General features: G+C 39.6%; 2 protein-coding genes across 4 annotated transcripts; both read left to right on the forward strand.

Moving 5' to 3' along the window:
* Positions 1-1,336: 1,336 nt before the first annotated feature.
* Positions 1,337-9,818, forward strand: slc2a11b (solute carrier family 2 member 11b). 2 transcript variants are annotated; one of them, XM_039621034.1, is made up of 12 exons: positions 1,337-1,497; positions 2,951-3,049; positions 3,396-3,556; positions 3,639-3,763; positions 3,905-4,034; positions 4,137-4,285; positions 4,574-4,761; positions 4,892-5,002; positions 6,715-6,816; positions 7,728-7,803; positions 7,901-8,028; positions 8,156-9,818. In XM_039621034.1, the coding sequence occupies exons 1-12, from the start codon at positions 1,459-1,461 to the stop codon at positions 8,348-8,350; spliced, it is 1,503 nt and encodes a 500-aa protein (XP_039476968.1). In that variant the 5' UTR covers positions 1,337-1,458; the 3' UTR covers positions 8,351-9,818. The 2 variants fall into 2 exon arrangements, with proteins under 2 accessions (XP_039476968.1, XP_031611236.1); XM_031755376.2 differs by lacking the exon at positions 1,337-1,497 and adding an exon at positions 2,679-2,821.
* Positions 9,819-11,979: 2,161 nt separating this feature from the next.
* rbm19 (RNA binding motif protein 19) lies at positions 11,980-21,603 on the forward strand. Of its 2 annotated transcripts, none has more exons than XM_031755401.2 (24): positions 11,980-12,120; positions 12,208-12,390; positions 12,471-12,584; positions 12,822-12,866; positions 13,265-13,499; positions 13,690-13,952; positions 14,058-14,117; positions 14,218-14,296; positions 15,686-15,757; positions 15,957-16,166; positions 16,269-16,399; positions 16,500-16,624; positions 16,712-16,808; positions 18,059-18,169; positions 18,262-18,462; positions 18,551-18,617; positions 18,731-18,888; positions 18,969-19,029; positions 19,673-19,752; positions 19,847-19,902; positions 20,069-20,185; positions 20,277-20,382; positions 21,091-21,211; positions 21,303-21,603. In XM_031755401.2, the coding sequence occupies exons 1-24, from the start codon at positions 12,085-12,087 to the stop codon at positions 21,383-21,385; spliced, it is 2,811 nt and encodes a 936-aa protein (XP_031611261.1). In that variant the 5' UTR covers positions 11,980-12,084; the 3' UTR covers positions 21,386-21,603. The 2 variants fall into 2 exon arrangements, with proteins under 2 accessions (XP_031611261.1, XP_031611262.1); XM_031755402.2 differs by having other exon boundaries at positions 12,825-12,866.
* The last annotated feature ends 91 nt before the right edge of the window (positions 21,604-21,694 follow it).

Raw genomic sequence — 21,694 nt, forward strand, 5'->3', positions numbered from 1 at the left:
CTCCGGGTTCTCCAGTGTCCTACACCAGTCCAAAGACATGTTAGGTCAAGTAGTGAATTGTCTGTAAGTTTATGAGTGCAAATGTTTTTCTGTTTCTTTGTGTTAGCCGTGAAAGACTGGCGAAAGGTTCCCGAAGGACCTGAGCTCCAAAGGATGACCTTTATATCCAGTCATGTTACCAGCTTGTTTCTGCTGCTAATTACATTTTTAATGGACTGGTACTTATATCACACTTTTCTACCCTAACTGGGCACTCAGATAGAGTGCTCACATTCATACATCACTTTATTCCATGCCTTGCACACATTCACACTCCAATGAGGGGGCAATTTGAGGTTCAGTAGGATACTCCAGCAAGCTGACTGAAGGACCCAGGGATCAAAACATTGACCTTTCAGTTTGTAACTCTACCTGCTGCACCTCCTTGTTAAGCATCATACAAGTTTTACAATTTTTCATAAATTCTTCATAAACAGTGACATTACACATGTTTTTTTTTTGTCCTGAATAGATCAGCCTGAGAATGTGCTCTGCTGCGTCTGGAGTATAGAGTGGAGCTGGTGCAATAGAATGTCAGTTGAATAGATAGAATAGAATAGCCCTTTATTGTCACTGTACATGTACAACGAAATTGTAATAACTTTGTGGAAACAGCGCTATCATAGCTTCAGCTGAATGAATGATCTTTTGAGTTATTGTTTCATAAATGTGGTCAGTATAATGACCATATTTATCATATTAACTTCAGTGGGTTTTATTTGAATAAGCTTTAAGCTGTGTCACATGAGAGTATTCCTTTTTTTCTGTCTCTGTTTTAACGTTGATCAATAAATCATCACTACAGACTGAAACTAAAGCTGAGCTGTACATTTTGAAAAAAAATATCCATTGAGATTTCCATTTTAAGTTTTAGAAATTATTTGTTTTATCAGTTTTTTCTAAAGTAATTCAAACCCAAATATGTATTTACCAAGGAGGCAGTCATCCATGGAAAATAGAACAGTGTATTCCAATTTAATGGAATTACCAATTAGCAGATGACATCTTCTACTACCTAAACAATAAATTTGTGTTATCATCTTTGAATATAGTGAGAACTTATTGTAGTATTCTTTTTTTCTCGTGACCACAATACATGAACCAAACTACAGAAAAAAAAAAAAAAAAAAAAAAAAAAAAAAAGTCACATGACAGTTGAAACAAGCTGTAAGTGTGAAGTGTGTAACACAAAGTGAATATTATTTTAATATTTGGGTTAACAATCCCTCTTTTACCCGAGAGCAAGCTTCAGCATGCAGCAGGAATGTGCCTCAACCTCTTAATCAGCCCTCTACGCTGAGCCGAGGTCATGTGCTGCACCTTACAGTAGGCTGCTACTTTGTCAGCATTTGGATTCAAGTGCAAAATTTAGTCTTTGTAAATGGTTTCTGCGAGCGTAATTTTACGGCAGCTTTCAAAATGAACGCGGATGAGGGACGTGCGGAATCAAAGAAAGAGGTGAGTCATACACGGGTTTGGAACCAATGAGGGCTGTTAGAAAAAAAAAGAAAGAAAGAAAATAAATTAATTTTGAATATTTGCAGGGTTTTTTGTTTCTTTTTGTTTTTCTTGTTTTTTGTTTGTTTGTTGTTGTTGTTTTTAATAATTCCTGGGTACAGACGTCTTTCCTCAAATGACTAAAGAGAGCCAGTCACGAGCCAAAGTCATGAAGAGAAACGTTAATTTCACATGAAATAAAACGTAGCTAGTTTCTGTGGAGGATGTGAGCTGTAATCCGTAGTTTAATCATTTTAATCCTAAATAAATGTCATTTATATTTTAAATCCCACTAAAAGCGCGTGGTTTTGGGTTGCCAGATTGACAAAAATCCGTTTAAAGTACTTGGTATTGATATTTATTATAACTGCAGTCGGGATTATTGTATACAGAATGTCTTAAATTATGAATATTTATTAGCAGCTTTATTAAACTGCTAATGAATTGCTCTTTATAAACATTTCCGGGCATCCCTCCTCTGACGGAGACTGGAGTCCTTATGACGGAAAAGACAGCAGCCACAAAAACTTTGCACCATGGCCGGCCCAGATTGCTCTTCACAGTTAATCCATCCAGCGGCTGCGGCTCTATTCACAAAACTTCACCAACTGCTTTTCTATACTTGAACTATAGGGGGAGTCCACACATAGCATCTTTACTGCTGAGTGCACAGCCTAGGACATATGTTATGGCATAACTATGGATTTTTTTCTCAGCCTTTTAAAATGTGAATGTGGTACTGCATGCTGCCTGTAGGCATGCATCACACTTCTATGGCATCAAAGCTGTGAGGTATGCAAGTCTTTAAAAACAGAAAAAAGAAAAGAAACCAAAATATATAAAATATGCGCACAATGTCCTACTCTTTGTGAAACATGTTTTCAATAGACCAAAATCATAATGCTATGTAACTCCCCTATGTGTGGATCCTGATATACTTTTCTTCTTTTATGTTAAAGTAATTAAACTACACTGCATGCTGTGTTTGGATTCAGTTAGTGCGCCATGAACTCCGAATAAACATGGAACAATTTAGCCAATTCCCCACATCCTAAGGGCACTTTCTGACAACAGATCAATTGTATTATCCCCGGCATAAACTCATCCCCCCGTCCGCTTTAAGTTTCCTGTTGGATGCAAGCTCCTGCGAGAAGGATACTCTGATATTCTGCTCTCCCTCAAAGAATCCAGGATTTTAAGCAAAATATCAAAAATGCCAAAAGAATACAAGAATGAATATCAGCCTCTTCTAGCTAAAGCAACTAAAGATAGAAGGCGGCCAAAGGTAAGTGGATTGTAATGGATTAAGAGTTTTGAAAAACAAAAGTGGGTTTGGCAGCATGGTGGGACGCAGCTTTCTGTCCAAGATGATACTGAAACACTTTTGTTTGTGTGTCTGTTTTTCTGTTTGCAGCTTCCAAACAAATCGCTTCTGCTGGCTGTGTGCGCTGCTGGCATCGGTGGGACCTTTCAGTATGGATATAATATATCTGTCATCAATGCACCCACAGCGGTAATAATTCTGCTGCCTCTCACTGGACTTTTTCCATAACTATTGATCTAAATGATCAAAACACAGTTTGAGGGCAAACTTAGTAACACGTGGACTACAGTCACTGTTTGTTATTCTGATATTAGAGAGCACGCACACACACACACACATAGGAAAGCCTAATGTAACTCCTCAAATAATTCTTTCTAACAAGCACAGGAGGTCTAATGATCGCCAAGTAGAGTGATGTTAATCAGTGACAAAAAAGTAGACTGATAATAAGAGAAGTGGCAGTATTTAGACATTGCTTTGCACTCGTGTTGATAAAAAACAATGTTTGTGTTCAATTTTCTTCTTTTCTCTCCAGTATGTGCAAGATTTCATCAACCAAACCTGGAGCAAGCGTTACCAAACTCAAATATCAGATGATGGTCTCACCCTCCTCTGGTCCACTATCGTGTCCATATTCACCTTAGGAGGACTTACAGGGGCAATGATTGGTGGAACATTGTCTGTGAGGGTCGGAAGGTAGTGGACTTTTTTTTTTTTAATTTTTAATGGAAAATTGTCTCCTCTTTTGTAAATAATGGGATTCGTTTTTTCTTTCCAGAAAAGGGACACTGCTGACCAATAACATATTTGCATTCCTGGCTGCTTTGCTGATGGGTCTGAGTTATCCTACAGGGTTATTTGAATTACTCATCATCGGACGTTTCATCTCTGGATTAAATGCAGGTGAGTACATCAGGACGACTTAAATGTTTCTTTTCTATATCTTGGAGAAACACAGATACATGAATTAGATGTCCACTTAATAATGGCTAATAATGATGCTGCATGAAAACCTTCTGAAATGTCTATTAAATATTTTTATAGGCATTTCCATTTGTGTTCAACCTCTATATTTGGGAGAAATAGCTCCGACTTCACTGCGTGGTGCTATGGGAATGGGAACCTCAATTTTCATTACTGGGGGGATCTTTACTGGACAAGTGATTGGCCTCAGGTGATTAATAAACACATTAAGAAGAATAAATTTTCACATGGTTCCAATGCTACATCCCTTCAAAGAAAAATATCAAGCTGAAGTCCTTGTACAATTATACAGAGAGCTCCTGGGGAAAGAGGAGTACTGGCCCATCCTGCTCTCCACCACCTGTATCCCAGCTTTCCTGCAGCTCCTGATCCTGCCCTGGTTCCCTGAGAGCCCACGCTATCTGCTCATTGACAAAGGGGATGAAGAGGGTTGTAAGAAAGGTAAAACAGCAGCACCATTCCTTCCATTTCAGATTACTGGGAATTGTGTTCTGCCTGGAAAGACGACTTAGTGCATGTGACAGTGTAAAAAAATGTATAAAGACTACCCTTTGGTAGAAATGACCAGAGGCAGAGACATTTATCTTTTCATTTCAAGCATGTGATGAATTTCTGACGATGGAAACCTTCTGACAGGGCACCCCCACCCCCCCAGACAGCCCCTGCAGATTAATCAGATATGAAGGAAGCACAATAACTTGAAGTCCTGTGTGTCTTTTGTGTCTGCAGCCCTGAAACAGCTGCACGGTATAGCTGATTGTGATGGTGAACGAGAGGATATTGAGAAGGAGAGGAATAACTTATCAGGTTTACAGGCCAAGAAACCCTGGGAGCTCTTTGCTGATCGCTCTTTACGCTGGCAGGTTCTCACTATCATACTGTTAAACGCTGCGCAACAGCTGAACGGCATCAATGCTGTACGTACACAATGCCCCCCCACAATGACCACTTTAGAAACTTCACACAAAGATGAAAAAGAATTTTCCAAAAAACTGAAAGTTATGGTTTTGTGTTTGTTTCTTTATTTGTTTTCTACACTCCCTTTAGATTTACTTCTACGCAGGTTACGTGTTCAAACAGTCTGGTATTCCCAGTGATAAGATACCATACGCCACTGTCGGCACTGGTGCCTGTGAATGCATCACCGCTTTAACATGTGTAAGTATGAGTTTCTCATTTAAGAACTGAAAAATCATGCTCTGGTGGATTGAAATCAGGTGACTGGCTTGGTCATTGAAGGATATCCCATTTATTTGCCTCAGACAAACTCTTTGCAGTATGCTTTGGATCATTATCCATTTTAACAGAAATTATAGCTGTGTACCCTTCTGATGTCATCCTGCTACTTCTAGCAGTCACATAATCAGTAAACATTGTAATGCTGTTCAGCCATACATGCCTATGCATTAGGCCTCCACCATGTCTGACAGATAGTCTTTCATGCTTCAGGTCACAAGATTTTCTCCTTCGCCATGCTTTTCTCTTCCCATCAGTTGCCTCTGTGTTTCTTCTACAAATGACAAAAACGTTCCTGTTTTTTCACTACCTACTATATAGAAATGCCCGCTTTGTTGTATTTTTTTTTTTTTTTACAGTGAGTTCACAAAAACGAAAACTGTATATGTTTAATTACATGACATGAACCACCAGAGCTTTTTCTGTAATTTTACACATTTATTGTGTAGTTTCACTGGTCTGACCCATTTAAGATCAAAGTGAGCTGTATGCAGCCCGCAGTGTAAAATGAGTTTGTCATTCCTGCTCTACACAGTTATTGTGTGTTAATCTGACGAGTGTATTCACCTTATAAGTATGACTCAAAACATAAGCTGACTTATAGTCCTTTATATGAGATCTCAGCTTCCAGCTGAACTCAGGATATATAAATATCATAAAAATCTAATGTGACATTTTTTTCTTTGCTATTGCTTGGGGTGCTTGTTGTGGTCTGTGAAGTGAAATTTACTATTATAAAACTTCTCAGCTTTACATGTTTACAGACAAGTTTTCTATTTAGACTAAATTTATGCCTCACTTATTCATAATGCATGATGACATCAGAGGTTAGAAGATACAGATCTTAAACATTTCAAGCCCAAAGCCTTTAAAAGTAGCTTTTGCTTTTCCTGGGGTGAAAGACTGCTTACCCAGTACTGGACTAATATGTGACAAAGACTGGTAAACCCAAAATAATGTGTGTAATGGTCTGAATATTAATATACATTTACAGTTATTTTTTACTGCATCAGATTATGAATATAGGGGAGTTTTAGACCATAAGATTACATGCGAGCCCACTCAGGACTATCATTTGTTAAAAAATAAGTCACAACAGACCTCAGCTTTGCAGTGCAATAACTTCGGCTTACTCTCCAGAGAAGGCACGATCTCCTGAAGCAAGCTGAGTTTTGCCAGGTGAGACAGCACATCTGAAGTGAACTATCTTCTCCCGGGTGTCATGTGTCTCATGTGACCAAGTCCAGCTCCTGACACTGCCCAGAGTTTATGTGTGAAAATGGCTTTAGTTGTGCATACTTGTATTTATAATCTATATTAACTGGAAAATACCTGAATTTTAGGTTCAAATTTTTCTTTTTGTTTCAGCAAACAGAGAAATAATGATCCTCTATGACACTTACAGCAATCTTAAAATCACGAGATGAGACCTTTCAAATATTGCTTTCAAGCGATGAACTGTCAGAGGCGGTCAGATTATAAAAAATAAACCATCAGGAAGAAAAACAGAAAAGAATTTCAAGACGTTTGTGTAAGATGGCTGGAAATAGAACATGAAATGGATCAGAGTAATCCTCAAAGGAGATGTTTGCCTGGAGTCTTTCTGGTCTTGTGACATGCTGTGTGTCTCACAGGGTATGCTCATTGACTGTCTGGGAAGGAAAGTACTCATCATGGGAGGATACACACTGATGGCTATCTGCTGCATTTTATTCACGCTGACCCTAACTTTTCAGGTAATTATCCTCAAGCCAAGAAATATTTTTAAAAAGAGATATTTAAGGGTTTAAGCCCTGTGTGGTGTTCATGCTTTCGTTACCCCGGTTGCATCACATTGTCACATATGGGGGTGTTTCAGTCCTTGGACAAGAAAACTATGCAATTTAACCATTTTTGGCATCCATATTTCTCCCTGTGTTGGCCGCTGGTAAGCTTATTTTGGAGATGACTGATGGTCAGCCTCATGCTTACTGTCAGACTCTGTCAGGCGAGCACTCTGACAGTGCTCACCTGGTTCAGTGAGTGACCTGTGTGCTAAAAGCTAGAGTTGTCACTGCAGAGTTTGAGTCTGTCCCGTCGTTCCTTCCTGTCTGCACCATCACAACTGATAAAGACAAAACTCAACTGTTTCTCTGCATCATCTTCCAAAACTGTCTCATCTAAAAGCGCTAAGCAGAGAATGAGTTCATAATCAATAAGCAGCCACACAGGTCAAGCTATTTGTATTTGTTGTGCACCACCCTCCATATGCAGCCTGGGATGGAGCGTGAGAAACTACATCGTGGTTCCCACAACCCAGAGGGTAAAATGTGCAGGAATGTGGGAGTAGACAGGTGTAGGTGTTAAAAACATGACAATGTTGGAACCTTGTGTAGGAAAAGCATACATACAACATACACACTAAAAGCACACCTGAACACACATGCTTAATATAAATGTGTAGGGTTGCTCTATGAAGTTTTATTGTATGCATTCTTTGCAGAAATGAGCCAAAGGCAAAAAGTCTGAAGAAACAATAACAAATTACGTATGTTTTCTTTTGGTGAACACTGAAAACGGGTCCAACAGACCCCAACACCACGCAGAGCTTAAGGCATGTCCCTGCCTGTGTTGTAACGTTTCTTTTGCACAACTTCCTTGTTCTCAGGAGGCCAGCCCAGTTGTTCCATACCTCAGCATGGTCTGTGTTTTTGCTTTCATCTTAAGTTTTGGCTTGGGACCAGGTAAGAATGTTCTTTCTTGCACCGACGCATGCACATCATCAGCTGCGTCTGCACATCAGCTGTAACAGGGATTTCTTCTGTGTCTTCCCCCATGAAGGTGGCGTGACTAACATCTTAACCACTGAGCTGTTCACGCAAAACTCGCGCCCTGCAGCATACATGCTTGCAGGGTCAGTGAACTGGTCCAGTTTCTTCTTTATTGGCCTGGTCTTCCCCTTCATTGTGGTAGGTGTTCAAAACGGTTTAGGATCTATGATCATTTTGGAATCACCATTTCTTGCATTTAAAATGAACATTTAAACCTCGATGTTGTACTTGGATATGTTCCAATCACTTGTTTCATTTTTTACAGCTCGGACTGAAGCAGTACTGTTTCCTGGTGTTCTTGGTTATCTGCTGCTTGGTGATAATATACATCTTCCTTGTTGTCCCTGAAACCAAGAACAAAACCTTTCTGGAAATCCAGAACGAGTTCCAGTCTTCCAAAAAGAGGCAGATCGGCTGTTCGGACGGAGCAGGGACAATACTGTTGTCAACTTCAATATGAAATGTGTCTCGTTAAACAGGGATATTTAATCAGTGATTCTTTATGTCACACAATATTTATCACACAAATCTGAAATATTTATAGTCAACACATGAGATAACCTCCTGAGACCCAGGTTCATGTTTGGGATGCAATTTGTGATTTTGCCTTGTTATTTTTGATTAGTTGGACATAAACTAAGTTTTCTCTTTGAGCAGGGAGTTGTTACTGTATTACAAAGCTGTTACTTTTTTTTTTTATCAAGTCCTAATATTGGGATAATCGGGTCATGTTACAGCACAATACAATAAAGTCAACATGGCTTAACAATGTATAAAACACAGCTGAGCATAATTAAGTATAAGGTGCAGAACAGCAAAATGCAATACGCTCATATGATGATGCAGGGTCTCAGGTTAACACTCTCACCAGCCACTTTGTTAGGTACACCTACTATCTCTAATCAGCCAATCATGTAACAGCAACTCATTTAAACATGCAGACATGATCAAGATGGCCTGCTGAAGTTCAATCTGAGCATCAGAATGAATATTTAAGTGACTTTGAAAGTGGCATCGTTGTTGGTGCTAGACAGGCTGGTCAGAATATTTTACAAACTGCTGATCTACTGGTATTCTCTCAAACAACCACCTCTTCACAGAAAATGGTCTTAGAAAGACTTCTGATGCCAGAGGTCAAAGAGAATAGGCAGACTGCTTTGAGCCGATAGGAAGGAAACAGTAACTTAAATCACCAGTCGTTACAACCAAGGCACAGAAGAGGATGACATGTTGAACCATTAAACCCAGAAAACCACACCAGGTACCACTACTGTCAGCTAAGAACGGCAACCTGACGCCACAAATTCATATGGCTCACCAAAATTGGACAACAGAAGAATGATAAAATGTTCTCTGGTCTGATGAGTCTGAGTATCTGTGGCAATATTCAGACGGTAGGATCAGAAGTTGGGGTAAACATCACAAAAGCATGGATCCATCCAGCCTTATATTAAGGGTTCAGGCTGTTGGCGATGTGGGGATATTTTCTTGGCACACATTGTTTAAACCCCACAGCCTACCTGACAGCTGTTGCTGACCATTTCCTTCCTTTCGTGACCACAGTGTATCCATCTGCTAAAGGTGGTCCTGCCCAGTGGAATCAAAGTGTACCTAAATGTTTCTGGTGGGTGTATGTTGCTTAATAATGAATTGTACTGTAAACTATAGTTCCTTTTTAGATCTTCTAGGCAGTTGTGATTGTGTCTCTTTAGCCCAACTAATACTGATGAAGTAATCTTTGTATATAATATGTTGGTATAATAAAGGCTGGTTTGTGTAACTTTTAAAGCCAGGTCTCCCTTGTAAAAGAGATCTTTAATTTCAATGGGAATAACCTGGTTAAATAAAGGTTAAATTAAAAACAAAAAAATAAAAAATAAAAGGTGCTCCTCTGAGAATTTACAATAAAGACCAGTTTAAATAAAAAAGTTTCATCATTTGTGAACTTTGCTTGGCATTTCAGCTGCTTAATATTTCAGTTTCCAATCTTTCAGCACCACATGTGATCAGGAGAACAAAGAGTTCACTTTACAGTTTGTCATGCATCACATGAATAATAAAGAGCATTAGAGTGAAAAAGAGTGAAAAAGTATTAGAAGTAGAGAGAGAAAATATATTGAATATATAAAAAAGAAATATGTATAAGAAGAGACGCCGTCATTGATTAGTTAATTACATGGTTGTTAGTTACAGCAAGTTACATGGTTGCTTAATAATGGTACCAACAACATAAACCAATGACACTGCTTAAAGTCAGTAGTAGTCAGTGGTATAATTCTGTATCATTGAGGAGAAGGATAATTACATTTAAATGTGGTCAGATGTACAGGGAAATGGCAATGGCTTGCTTTTTAACCACAGTTATGTCACTGAGTACTCATGTTAGTTCTGATTCTCATTCCTACAGATACCTTAAACCCAGAACCAAGAACAACAGCTCCTTTTCCTTTTCCTTTGTTCCAGCTGTCATAACATCTTCATTAGAAGTGTAAAATTAAAATATAATCAAAGCCTATAATGTAAAAAAAAACCACCTGAAAAAAACACTGAGTCTCTTGAAGTTGAAGGAAATATAATGTCTGTGAAGAGCATGAAAATTCAGCCCCAAAGATCCAACCAGCTCCAGCTGCTTAGCAATCCAACTAACTCCTGATTTAGATGATACGCTTCGCTTAGCAGAAAAATGTTGGCAGCCAAGTTTTTTTTGTTTCGTTTTAAACAATAAGCTACTGATTTTAAACAGCAAGCCGTCATCTCGGCAGGAAGCAGAGACCATACACAGCCAGATTAACCTGCAAGGCATGTGTAAGCTGCAGGCCCTGGTTGAACCTCCCTTCTTTCTGTTCTCCACACGCTCTCCACCCTGCCGCCTTTAAGCCAGCTTCAAGTACAGTTAATAGACTGTGTTTGAAGCTTAATGTAGTTTTTCTAGCTGCAGGAACAGCACAGTTGGGCTGCAGCATGCATGACTGACTCACAGTACAATGTACAGTGTAATAAAGCTATTTCATATACATATGAAATAGCTATACATATATATATGTAAGAGAAAGAGCAACATACAACATAAAGAAATGGTTTGCAAGCTTCATAACATCGAGAAACACAACGAAGACTTGCAAGTAAGGCTTGATGAAGCTCTGGAAAAAAATAAAGAGATCCTCCATGAGAAAGAACAGCAGGACATCGAGCAGAGAGACATGCAGTGCAAACTCCAAGGCATGGAGGAAAAATACAGAGCGCTGCATATAAAGCATAATAGAAAACTGCACAAAAATCAACAGTTGCTTCAAGAGAAGAAGCAACTGGACAAAAAACAGAAAGAAATGGACTGCAAGCTGGAAGACATGGAAGAAAAATGCAGAGTGCTGCAAATAAGGCTCGATATAACACTGCAGAGAAATAAGGAGTTTGTTCAAGAGAAAGATCAGCACAACATAAAAGAGGAAGAAATCCAACCCAAACTTGAAGACATGGAGGAAAAATGCAAAATGCTCCAAACAACTCTTAATGAAACACTGCTCTAAAATCAAGAGTTGCTTCAAGAGAAGGAGCAACTGGACATACAACAGAAAGAAGAAAAACTTATTCTCCAGAGGAAAAATCAAAAACTCCAAGAATTTTATAATGAAATGAAGTACAAAGCAACTGAACTGGAAGCCGAAAAGAAAAAAATGGAAAAACAATGCTCAGAGATGCAGAGTAGCATCAATGAAAGGTTTTGCAAAAGCAACAACAACAGAAAACACATGAAACCTACAGTGTACACTACAAGAAAGCCAGAAGAGAAACCTGCAGTTAGCGACCAATGACTGTTTTCTACAGTCATTGGTCGCGCCACACCTTTCACTCACAATTTATTCGTTTTCCAGATGTTGTCCTGTCATATTTTAGTAATACCTGAACATCTGTTATAGTTACATGTTTTCATATCACATATAACATCAGTTTTTTTTATGTGTTTTTGATATGATTATTAGAACACCCAGTTTAATATTGTTTGATAATATACGCAGTAACCATTCCCGACCACAGGGTGGCGTTTATTCACTGATACGGTTACTATCGGCCGAAGAAGAAGAAGCCCCTCCCACTCAAGATGGCGAGCTAGAGGTTCTTGTCCACGCTGTTTTTGTTGACAAGTTATTTAAAGCAGTTTTACGCGTTAACAGTGGAATTACAGCTTCTGCCGTGATGTCGAGACTCATCGTTAAAAACCTCCCTAATGGGGTAAGTAAACAACCCGCTCGCATATGAACACACAGCGAGAGCAGTCTTTAATTTGACCCCAGCTAAACTTCACTGTTCTCTGTGCAGATGAAGGAGGACAGGTTCAGGTCGATGTTTGCTGCCTTTGGCACTTTGACAGACTGCTCTCTGAAATTTACCAAAGACGGCAAGTTCCGGAAGTTCGGCTTTGTGGGTTTTAAATCCGAGGAGGATGCAAACAAGGCCCTGAAGCATTTCAATAAGAGCTTCGTGGACACATCCAGAGTGACGGTATGGCCTCAGCCGCACACAGTCTGTGCCTCGAGAGTGAACACGCGCATGCTTGATGGTTCACCTGTCCTTTATTCTAGGTGGAGATGTGTAAGGCATTTGGAGACCCCAGTAAGGCAAGAGCCTGGAGTAAACACACTCAGAGCTCAGGGCAGGGCAAACCCTCTGCTCCGGCCGACACTGATGGCAAAAAGGTAGGAAACACCTGTGGACGGGAAATAACAGTATTTGTAAACTGACACTCTGTAATTACACAGGTCGTACTTGTATATAAAACTTACCATATATCTTTATAATTCATTCTTCCCTCTGTATATCATCAATTTTTTGCTGCCTTACCAGAGAATAATATTAGTAGGATTTCATAGAATTTGTTTTTAATACAATAGTGTGTGTGTGTGTGTGTGTGTGTGTGTGTGTTTGAATTTTAGAAGAAGAAGAAGCAGAAAAAGGAATCCAGCAGTATTCTGGGAGATGTAAGTAAATTATAAAATGTAAAATTTATCTGCTCTTAAATTGAGATGTTGGTCAGGAGATGGGTGCAAGTTTTAGGAAAAATACTCAGACCAGCCCATCTGGCACCAACAGCCATGTCATGTTCAAAATCACTTAAATCACCATTCCTCTTTATTAAGATGCTCGGCCTGAAGTTCAGCAGGTTATGGTTAAGATTACCAGTACACTGACCAGTGCCTCAGTGATTTGCTGATTAGATATGTGGGTAAATTAGCAGTTGAACAGGTGTACCCAATGAAGTGGCCTGTGAGAGTACAATTTTTTGTTTAGTTAATTTATTACATTTTTTTGCCCACCTCATCAGTTTTTGTATGATGTAACACTTAATATTTGGATATTGGTTTATATCTCATTTCAGCTGGAAGAGGAACCAGAATTCAAAGAGTTTCTGTCAGTGCATCAGAATCGAAGCCAAGCTCCGACCTGGGCAAACGACACTGCACAGGAAGCACCTGATCCCAACAAGAGGAAGACTGCTCAAAGCAAGAAGAAACCTGCTTCAGATGATTACCTCAACTTTGACTCAGACCAGTCAGAAGAAGACAAAGAGGATGAGGAAGAAGAAAATGATGAGAGTGAGGATGAAGATGAAGGTTGGTAGTGGTTGTGTTTTAATTTTGGGGTTACATCAACATAAAATACTGAAATTTATATCAGAGAAATATTGATCTAAAGTACACACACACACACACAGTCACAGAAAATCAGATTAAACAATATTAGAAAATATTCATCCAGGTTCAGTGAATTATTATTAATTGTTTGCTATGTCGTTGCTTCCAGATGCCACTAAAGAAGCACTGAAGTCTGGCTTGTCAGATATGGACTACCTGCGGTCAAAGGTGGCACAAACAGCAGACACGGAGGAGGAGGAGGAGGATGAGAACAAAGATGAGGAGGAGGAAGAAGAGGATGATGATGGTCCTTTACAGCACACAGACAGTGACTACGAGAGTGGAGACAGGGAAAACATCTCAAAGGTCAAATCTTCAGTGACCTCTGAGGAAAAGGACCAGAGCAAAGTGAAGAAACCTGCCACGCAGGAGGTGACTCTTCTGTCAGAAGCTGCTTTAAATTTTTACATTCAATGCAGTGCAGTCATTGTTACTAGTTTGTAGTGATTCACACCAACCCCTGTGTATTTACTACAGACGGAGCCAACAACAGAATTCACAGTGAAGCTGAGAGGAGTCCCGTTCAATGTTAAAGAGGTGAGCGAACAAGAAACTTCTCAGTGTCAGCACTGAAATGTTCACTATATCACATCCTCTGAATCTGTGACGCTAACATTTTTTTCTGTAACACCACTAGAAACAAATTAGAGAATTTATGACTCCACTGAAGCCTGCAGCAGTCCGGATTGGGAAGAACGAAAGCGGAAATAGAACAGGTGTGATAGTAAAACTATTTAAAGTTTCTCATTTTGCAACAGTCACCCACATATGCTGTATTCAGTGGCTTGAGAAAATATAATTGCCCACTTCATGATTTCTTTTTTTGTGTGTATTTGTCACATTTGCATGTTTCAAATCATCAAATTCATTTTAATATTAGCTAAAGAGAATCCAAATAAATACAAAATGCAATTTTTAAATAATGATTTAATTTTTTAAGGGAAAAAGCCCACACAAACCCTCCTGGTCCTAAGTGAAAATTTAATTCTCCCCTTCTTAAATCATGAATTATTCACCTTTTTTTAAAAGCTGATAGCAGTTTTACTAGTCACACACAGACCTGATTACTGAATCTAAAGAAAGAGATAAAAAAAACACAGTCACTGACATCAATCAGTCTGCAAAGGGTTACCAAGCCATTTCTAATACTGTGGGACCCCAGTGAGAGCCATTATCCACAAATGGAGAAAACATGCAACAGTGAGAAACTTCCTGGGAGTGGCCGGCCTTCCTAAATGACTTCCAAGAGCACATTGATTAGTCATCCAGGAGGTCACAAAAGATCCTAGAACAACATCTACAGAACTGCAGGCCTGACTTGTCTCAGTTAAGGTCAAAGTTCATGATTCAACACGAAGAAAATGGCATACATAGTAGAGTCCAAGGAGAAAACCACTGCTGACCAAAAAGAACACAAAGGCTCGTCTCACATCTGCCAAAATATTTCTTGATGATCCCCAACACCTTTGGGAAAATATTCTGTGGAATGACGACACAAAATCTGAACTTTGTTTAAGGTTTGAGTCTAGTTACATCTAACATAAAACTAACACAGCATTCCATAAAAAGAACATCATACTAATGATCAAACACGGTGGTGGTAGTGTGATGGTCTAGAGCGGCTTTGCTGCTTCAGGACAACCTGCTGTAGTTGATAGAGCCATGAGTTCTCCACTCTACCAGAAAATCCTAAAGGAGAACATCTGCCCAACAGTTCATGCCCTGAAGCTCCAGTGGACTTGGACAATGATCCAAAACACACTGGCCTACCTCTAAATGGCTCAAAAAAAAGTCTGACTGAATATGAGTGATATGAAAGACTCGTGTCAGATATCACAAATGCCTGATTGCAGTTCTTGCTGCCAATGGTGGCACAAACGGTTTTTAGGTTTGGGGGACATTCAGGTAGGTTTGAATAACCTTTTCCCACTTTTGTGTATTTGCTTATCTTTCTGTAAAATTACACATATTTTGATGATCTCGAGTGTGACAAATATGCAAAAACAATAATTCAGGATGAGGGCAATTACTTTTTCACAGCACCACAGGTCTGTATAAACTGTATACAGGCAGATGCATCTTAACAGTGGGCTGTTGTTTTTTAGGTTACGTATACGTGGACTTGCACTCTGAGGAAGAGGTGGAAAAGGCCTTGAAGAAAAACAAGGATTATATAGGTGAAATTATTACGACTTATTTCTGTTCATAATATTTGGCTGTGTTACTATGAATGAGATGTTACAGGGTGTAAAAACTCTGCACAAAATGTGAGCGAAAACATTTGAAGCCACCATTCAGTTGGGGAAACAATGGCACAAAAACATTTCTCGTTCTCTGCCAGCTTATGAAGCCTAGACCTCGTGCTTGTGTTTTCAGGAGGGCGTTACATTGAAGTCTTTCGCGTGGATGCTTTTGCGGGAAAGAACAAGAGAGACGGAAAAGAGAAAGAAACTGACAGAAACTTTAGCAGGAAGCTCAAGGAGGACGAGGAGGAGGAAGATGTTTCAGAGTCAGGCCGACTCTTCATCAGAAACCTTCCTTACACCTGCACAGAGGAGGACATCAAAGAGCTGTTTAGCAAACATGGTGAGTTAAGAACACCTATAAGACATGTACAGATTAATTACACGTCTGTAGAAAGAAATGCGCTCTTGTTCCAAGTGTTTCATGGTTATAAAATCTCTGCAGGTCCTTTATCTGATGTGCTGTTCCCAATTGACACGCTAACCAAGAGACCTAAAGGGTTTGCCTTTGTAACCTACATGATACCAGAGAACGCTGTGACAGCCCTCGCTCAGCTGGACGGACACATATTTCAGGTGTTTATGTCAGAACTTCTTCATCACTGTACTCCTCATGGCTGGATTCAAAGTGCAGTTCATTAAATTCAGCTGATTGAAAACTTTCTTACACCTCTAGGGCAGAATGCTTCACCTGCTTCCCTCCACTGCGAAGAAAGAAAAGAGTGACTCTGATGCTGGCGGTCCTGGCTCCTCATCTTACAAACGGCAAAAAGATGCTAAAACTAAAGCTTTAAGTTCCAGGTAATCGGGATCAAGGTGACCCTCTGTTTCAGTTTTTCATGCTGATATTTTTTTAAGCTTACATGTGAATTTTCGGCTTCTTTCTAGTTCACACAACTGGAACACCTTGTTTCTGGGTACAAGTGCGGTGGCAGATGCTATTGCTGAAAAATACAACACCACCAAAAGCCAAGTCCTGGACCACGTGAGTGACTTTACATCTAGTTCACCTGCATTTACGCTCCTGTCTGCCTCCTTCCTTCTTCTACTTTTTTTTTTAATTGAACAATTTATTAAAATTTTTAACAAATTATGAAACATAATACAAGAGAAAAAATAATAATAATATATGAGGGAAAAGGGAGTTCAGCATGGCAATATCCTCTAATTATTAAATGTGTCTTTCAACCTTATATTACATTTACTTGATAACCACAAAGTTATTTAAACTGCAGACGGCCACCTAATAAACGGGTCCCATTTAAGAATGTGTTCGTGAATTTTTATTAGTCTCACAGGCAGCCAGCTGTGTCATCATTGTTCTCCATTCTCTATATGGAGGTGATTTACAGAGATTTGAAATCTTTTCTCCTAGAGAAAAGTTAACCTCTTGAATATTATTCCATCAGACTTTGAGTCCTGGAAAAGTCCAATGTACAGGGAGAATTGAAGACCCTTGTAACCCTACACCTGCAGAAAAAGCTAGCTGGCAGTAGATTTCGTCTATTTCATCTAATTGTTGTGCTGTCTGTGTATTATTTACAGTTGTACAACTTTATTACCCATTTCTTTGTTCATTGTAATAATATTACACAGACAAGACCACTCAGTTGAGCAAAGGGTCTCACTTTTTTTTTAGTAGCTGGTAGGTTGAACTACCTGTAGGGTAAGTAAGAGTACATCCAAACCATTTAGACAGACCACCTTTTACCTGCAGAATTGACTGTATGATTATCTATAAATATCTATTATTTGACTAAAACTTTGAAAAATGTTTGTCTGGATGCCAAATGCATGAAAAACAGAAGTAATTCCAGCTCTCCGACACATAACCTGGTTGACTGATTTGTTTATGATTAGTTTATTATTCCATAGAGATTCCATAAGGATTTGAAAAAGTCCCAACAACCTGCTCTGTGTAATGTATAGCATAGTGACCTAGTGTTAGTGATAATAGGATGTTCGTCTTGGAATGATGGATTTGTCCCACTCAATCTATACCGAGGCAATAGCCCGCTGCTCAGGTCAGTTTCTCGCTGAAACCAACTTGGTTTATTATGACTTTTATAGTTTGGTAACCACATTTTTAAATGCTTTAGGCTAATGGCACAGTACCATCAGCTCAATCTAAAAAAAAAAACCCAAAAAACTCTTTTTACAGACTTGTTTTTCATTTCCTCTTTATTTATTTATTTATTTATTACATGTGTCTATGGTCCTTGCTCTCCCCTGCAGGAGTCAAAGGGAAGTGTTGCAGTGAGGATGGCTTTGGGGGAAACACAAATTGTCCAGGAGACGCGGCAGTTTCTGCTGGATAACAGTGTCAGCCTGGATTCCTTCAGTCAGGTATGCTTGATGTACTTCTCAGTGCTCTTGATCCAAATGCGTGAATGAAAATTTGAATGAAAAGTCCACGGCTTGTGTCCCTTCGTCTACAGGCAGCAGCAGCAAGGAGTAACACGGTGATCCTGGTGAAGAACCTTCCAGCTGGAGTGCAGGTGTCAGAGCTTGAGGAGCTCTTCTCACCTTATGGTTCTTTGGGCCGCGTGCTGCTGCCACCTTCAGGACTCACGGCAATCGTTGAGTTTCTGGAGCCGACTGAAGCGAAACGAGCCTTCACAAGGCTGGCTTACAGTAAGGTGTGTGCAACGTTTCACCTGCATATAGTATGTTTTGACTGCTGGATACTGAAGACTTATTATTGAATCAAATTCATTCCTAATCCAGTTCCATCATGTCCCGCTGTATTTGGAGTGGGCGCCTGTCGGGGTGTTTGTGGCCAAACCAGAACCAGGTAAACTCTCTCAAAACACAACCAGGCAGTCTTTTTAAGAGAGAGCAGTATTTTCCAGACTTGAAAGGAATGATATGTATAATCAGAAGCCACCATTACTCTGTCTAACTAAGTATTAGAGAAGAAGGCAGCCGAGAAAGAGGAGAAGAAGAAAGAAAATGAGGAAGAAGAAGGTGATGATGAAGAGGAGGAGGAGGAGGAAGCTCTTCCAGGTTCTACACTTTTCATTAAGAATCTTAATTTCAACACGACAGAGGAGAAACTATTGGAGGTAGGTACATTAATAAATACTATTATTATTAACTGTTTAATCACTGGCTGATGGTCATGGTGTTTATTTGTTTATTTCAGACATTCTCCAAATGTGGCAAAGTCAAATCCTGCACGATATCCAAGAAAAAAGATAAAACAGGTACTGAGAAGGGTTTCAAATATTTCCTTTCAGAACATGTGCTGGCATCTGCTTACTGAACTGATGATACAAATGGAGTGCTCACTATTCAACCACAAATTATGGTTTTGTTAAGAAAAGTATATTTGTAGACTCAGTGGTAAGTTATGCTGCTGTAAGATTGTTCAGCGTAACCACTTTGTTGGTGGATCAGTGATGGTCTGACGAGGCATATCCATGGAGGGAGGCACAGATCACTGCCATAGGTAACATTATGAAATGCTTGGACCCACTTTCAGACCCTACACTGGTTCAGGGGGTCCTGGGTTCCTCCTGGTGCATGATAATGACCGACCTCATGTGGCAATAGTATGCAGGCAGTTCCTGGAGAATGAAGCAATTGATATCATTGATGGCCCCCATGCTTGCCTGAATTAAATCCAATAGAAAACCTCTGGGACACTTTTCAGTCCATCTGAAGATGACAGGTTGCACCTTAGACTTTCCAGGAGCTCAGTGATGCCCTGGTCCAGATCTGGGAGGACAAGACTTCAGAACCATCTGAAGTCTAATCACAGACAAGCACACTTTTAATATTGTGCTAAAGATCTTCTGCTTTTCTCTGCGTGTTCACTGTTTTCATGCTTATTGTTCTGTCTTCCAGGCAAACTGTTGTCAATGGGTTACGGTTTTGTCCAGTATCAGACGGCAGAAGCGGCTCAGAAGGCCCTGAGGCAGCTCCAGGTACCATCCCCACCTCCTCAGCAACACTCTCACAGCTTTTCTCCACAAGCAGGTTTTTGGCTAATGTCTTCTCTCTCCTTAAACCCTCCTTCAGCACTATAAGGTGGATGATCACCAGTTAGAGCTCAAGGTTTCAGAGAGAGCCACAAGGTGAGATGTGAATCAGAAAGGTTTTCTTTTTCCCCCACTTATGTCTATTTACTTACAAGAATATGCTCCTAAACATTTCAGCTGACATGTTTATGGTTAGAATTTGTGGGAGCATGAAGACGTCGCTCCTCTTGTCACCACTCATTCATTTTTTTCCCATATGCAGGACAGCTGTGGTGACACGGAAGAAGAAACAAGCTGACAAGAAGCAGACGGGATCCAAGATCCTTGTGCGCAATGTTCCTTTCCAAGCCTCTGTCAGGGAAATCCGGGAGCTTTTCTGGTAACACATACACAGCTATCGTTTTTTATTGTTATTTATGCTGTTGGAAGAGCTAAATTAATACTCACATTTCCTCCTTGTATCTTCTCAGTACATTTGGGGAGCTAAAGACTGTCCGTCTTCCAAAGAAAGCGGCTGGTTCAGGAAGTCATCGAGGTTTTGGCTTTGTTGATTTCCTCACCAAACAAGATGCTAAGGTTTGTGTGTGATTCATGACACGAAGAAAATATGCATTTCATCAGCTACTCAGAATATTATAGTATATAGATTTGTAGGTCTCATCATTTTGCTACATGTCGGTCTGGGGATATCTCCATCGCCAAATGTATTTTATTATTTAACGTTGTAGGGCAACAATAGAGGAAATGATCTAAGGTCTGTGACTTACAATACTTTCAACAGCATATAAAGAACTTTTTTTTTAAATACTCAAGGTGGGATATTTTAATGTGCTTTAAAAATATTAAAATAGATTTTTGTGTTACAGATTTTCTGCTAATAGGAAGTTTAGAAACAATTTCAAGCCGGAAGCTGACATATCCAAGAGAGATAATATAATTTCAATTTCAAAAATCTAATTTTATGATCACAGTTTGAACAAATTTAATCAAAAGAAGTAATCGAAAGAGTGTTTTGAGAAGAGCGTCCATCTGAATATTAGCACCTACCGTGATTTCAACCATTTTCACCAACATTGAGGGATAAACATGTATTTAACTCATTTCTGGTTTTAATTACCAGTTATTGGCCTTAAAACTGATCTTGTAGCATTGTTAAAAAGTAGATCCAGCCAACATCAGTCTTAGCTCAAGTGACTCAAATTAGTAAAGTGTGGCAATATTTATTTTAGAGGGATTTTGGCTGTCACGCTGATTAGCAGTTGTGTTCCTCTGGTTTCTACGTAGAAAGCGTTTGCCGCGCTGTGCCACAGCACCCATCTGTACGGGAGACGTCTTGTGCTGGAGTGGGCTGACGCCGAGGAAACTGTGGAGGCATTGAGGCGAAAAACAGCTGAACATTTTCATGGTAAATCCACCAAATCCTTGTTAACAGGACACAAATAAAAAGTAGGTTTGCCGTTTATTCATTTTTTTCTTTTTGTTTTATTCCTCCTCAGTCACAGCCAAAAAGCAGCGAAAAGCAGAGGTTATGGAAGGAATTTTGGAGACAATGGAAACTGAAGGTGGTGTGGAAGACTGACATCTGCAGCCTCCACACAAATCCTGACCCCGACGCTCTGTGTAAAATGGACTGAATAAAACATGGACCTGAATATCTGGAGAAGTTTATAATGAATTTAAAAGCTGGTGCAGTTTTCTCTGGATTAACTAGTATTTTGTACAGAATGAAATGTCCAAGAGATCTGATGTACCTGACGACTGGTTTTTATATATGTATAAAAAATTGCGTACATGTTACTTTTTGTCTCATGTCTCGTTTGTGATAGTGATTCAACTACTGATGAACTTATGATGCAGGATGTCGGGCGGTGTCTTTTATTTTGAAAGT

Source organism: Oreochromis aureus, linkage group 12 (assembly GCF_013358895.1).
Source record: "Oreochromis aureus strain Israel breed Guangdong linkage group 12, ZZ_aureus, whole genome shotgun sequence".
NCBI classification, from domain to species: Eukaryota; Metazoa; Chordata; class Actinopteri; order Cichliformes; family Cichlidae; genus Oreochromis; species Oreochromis aureus.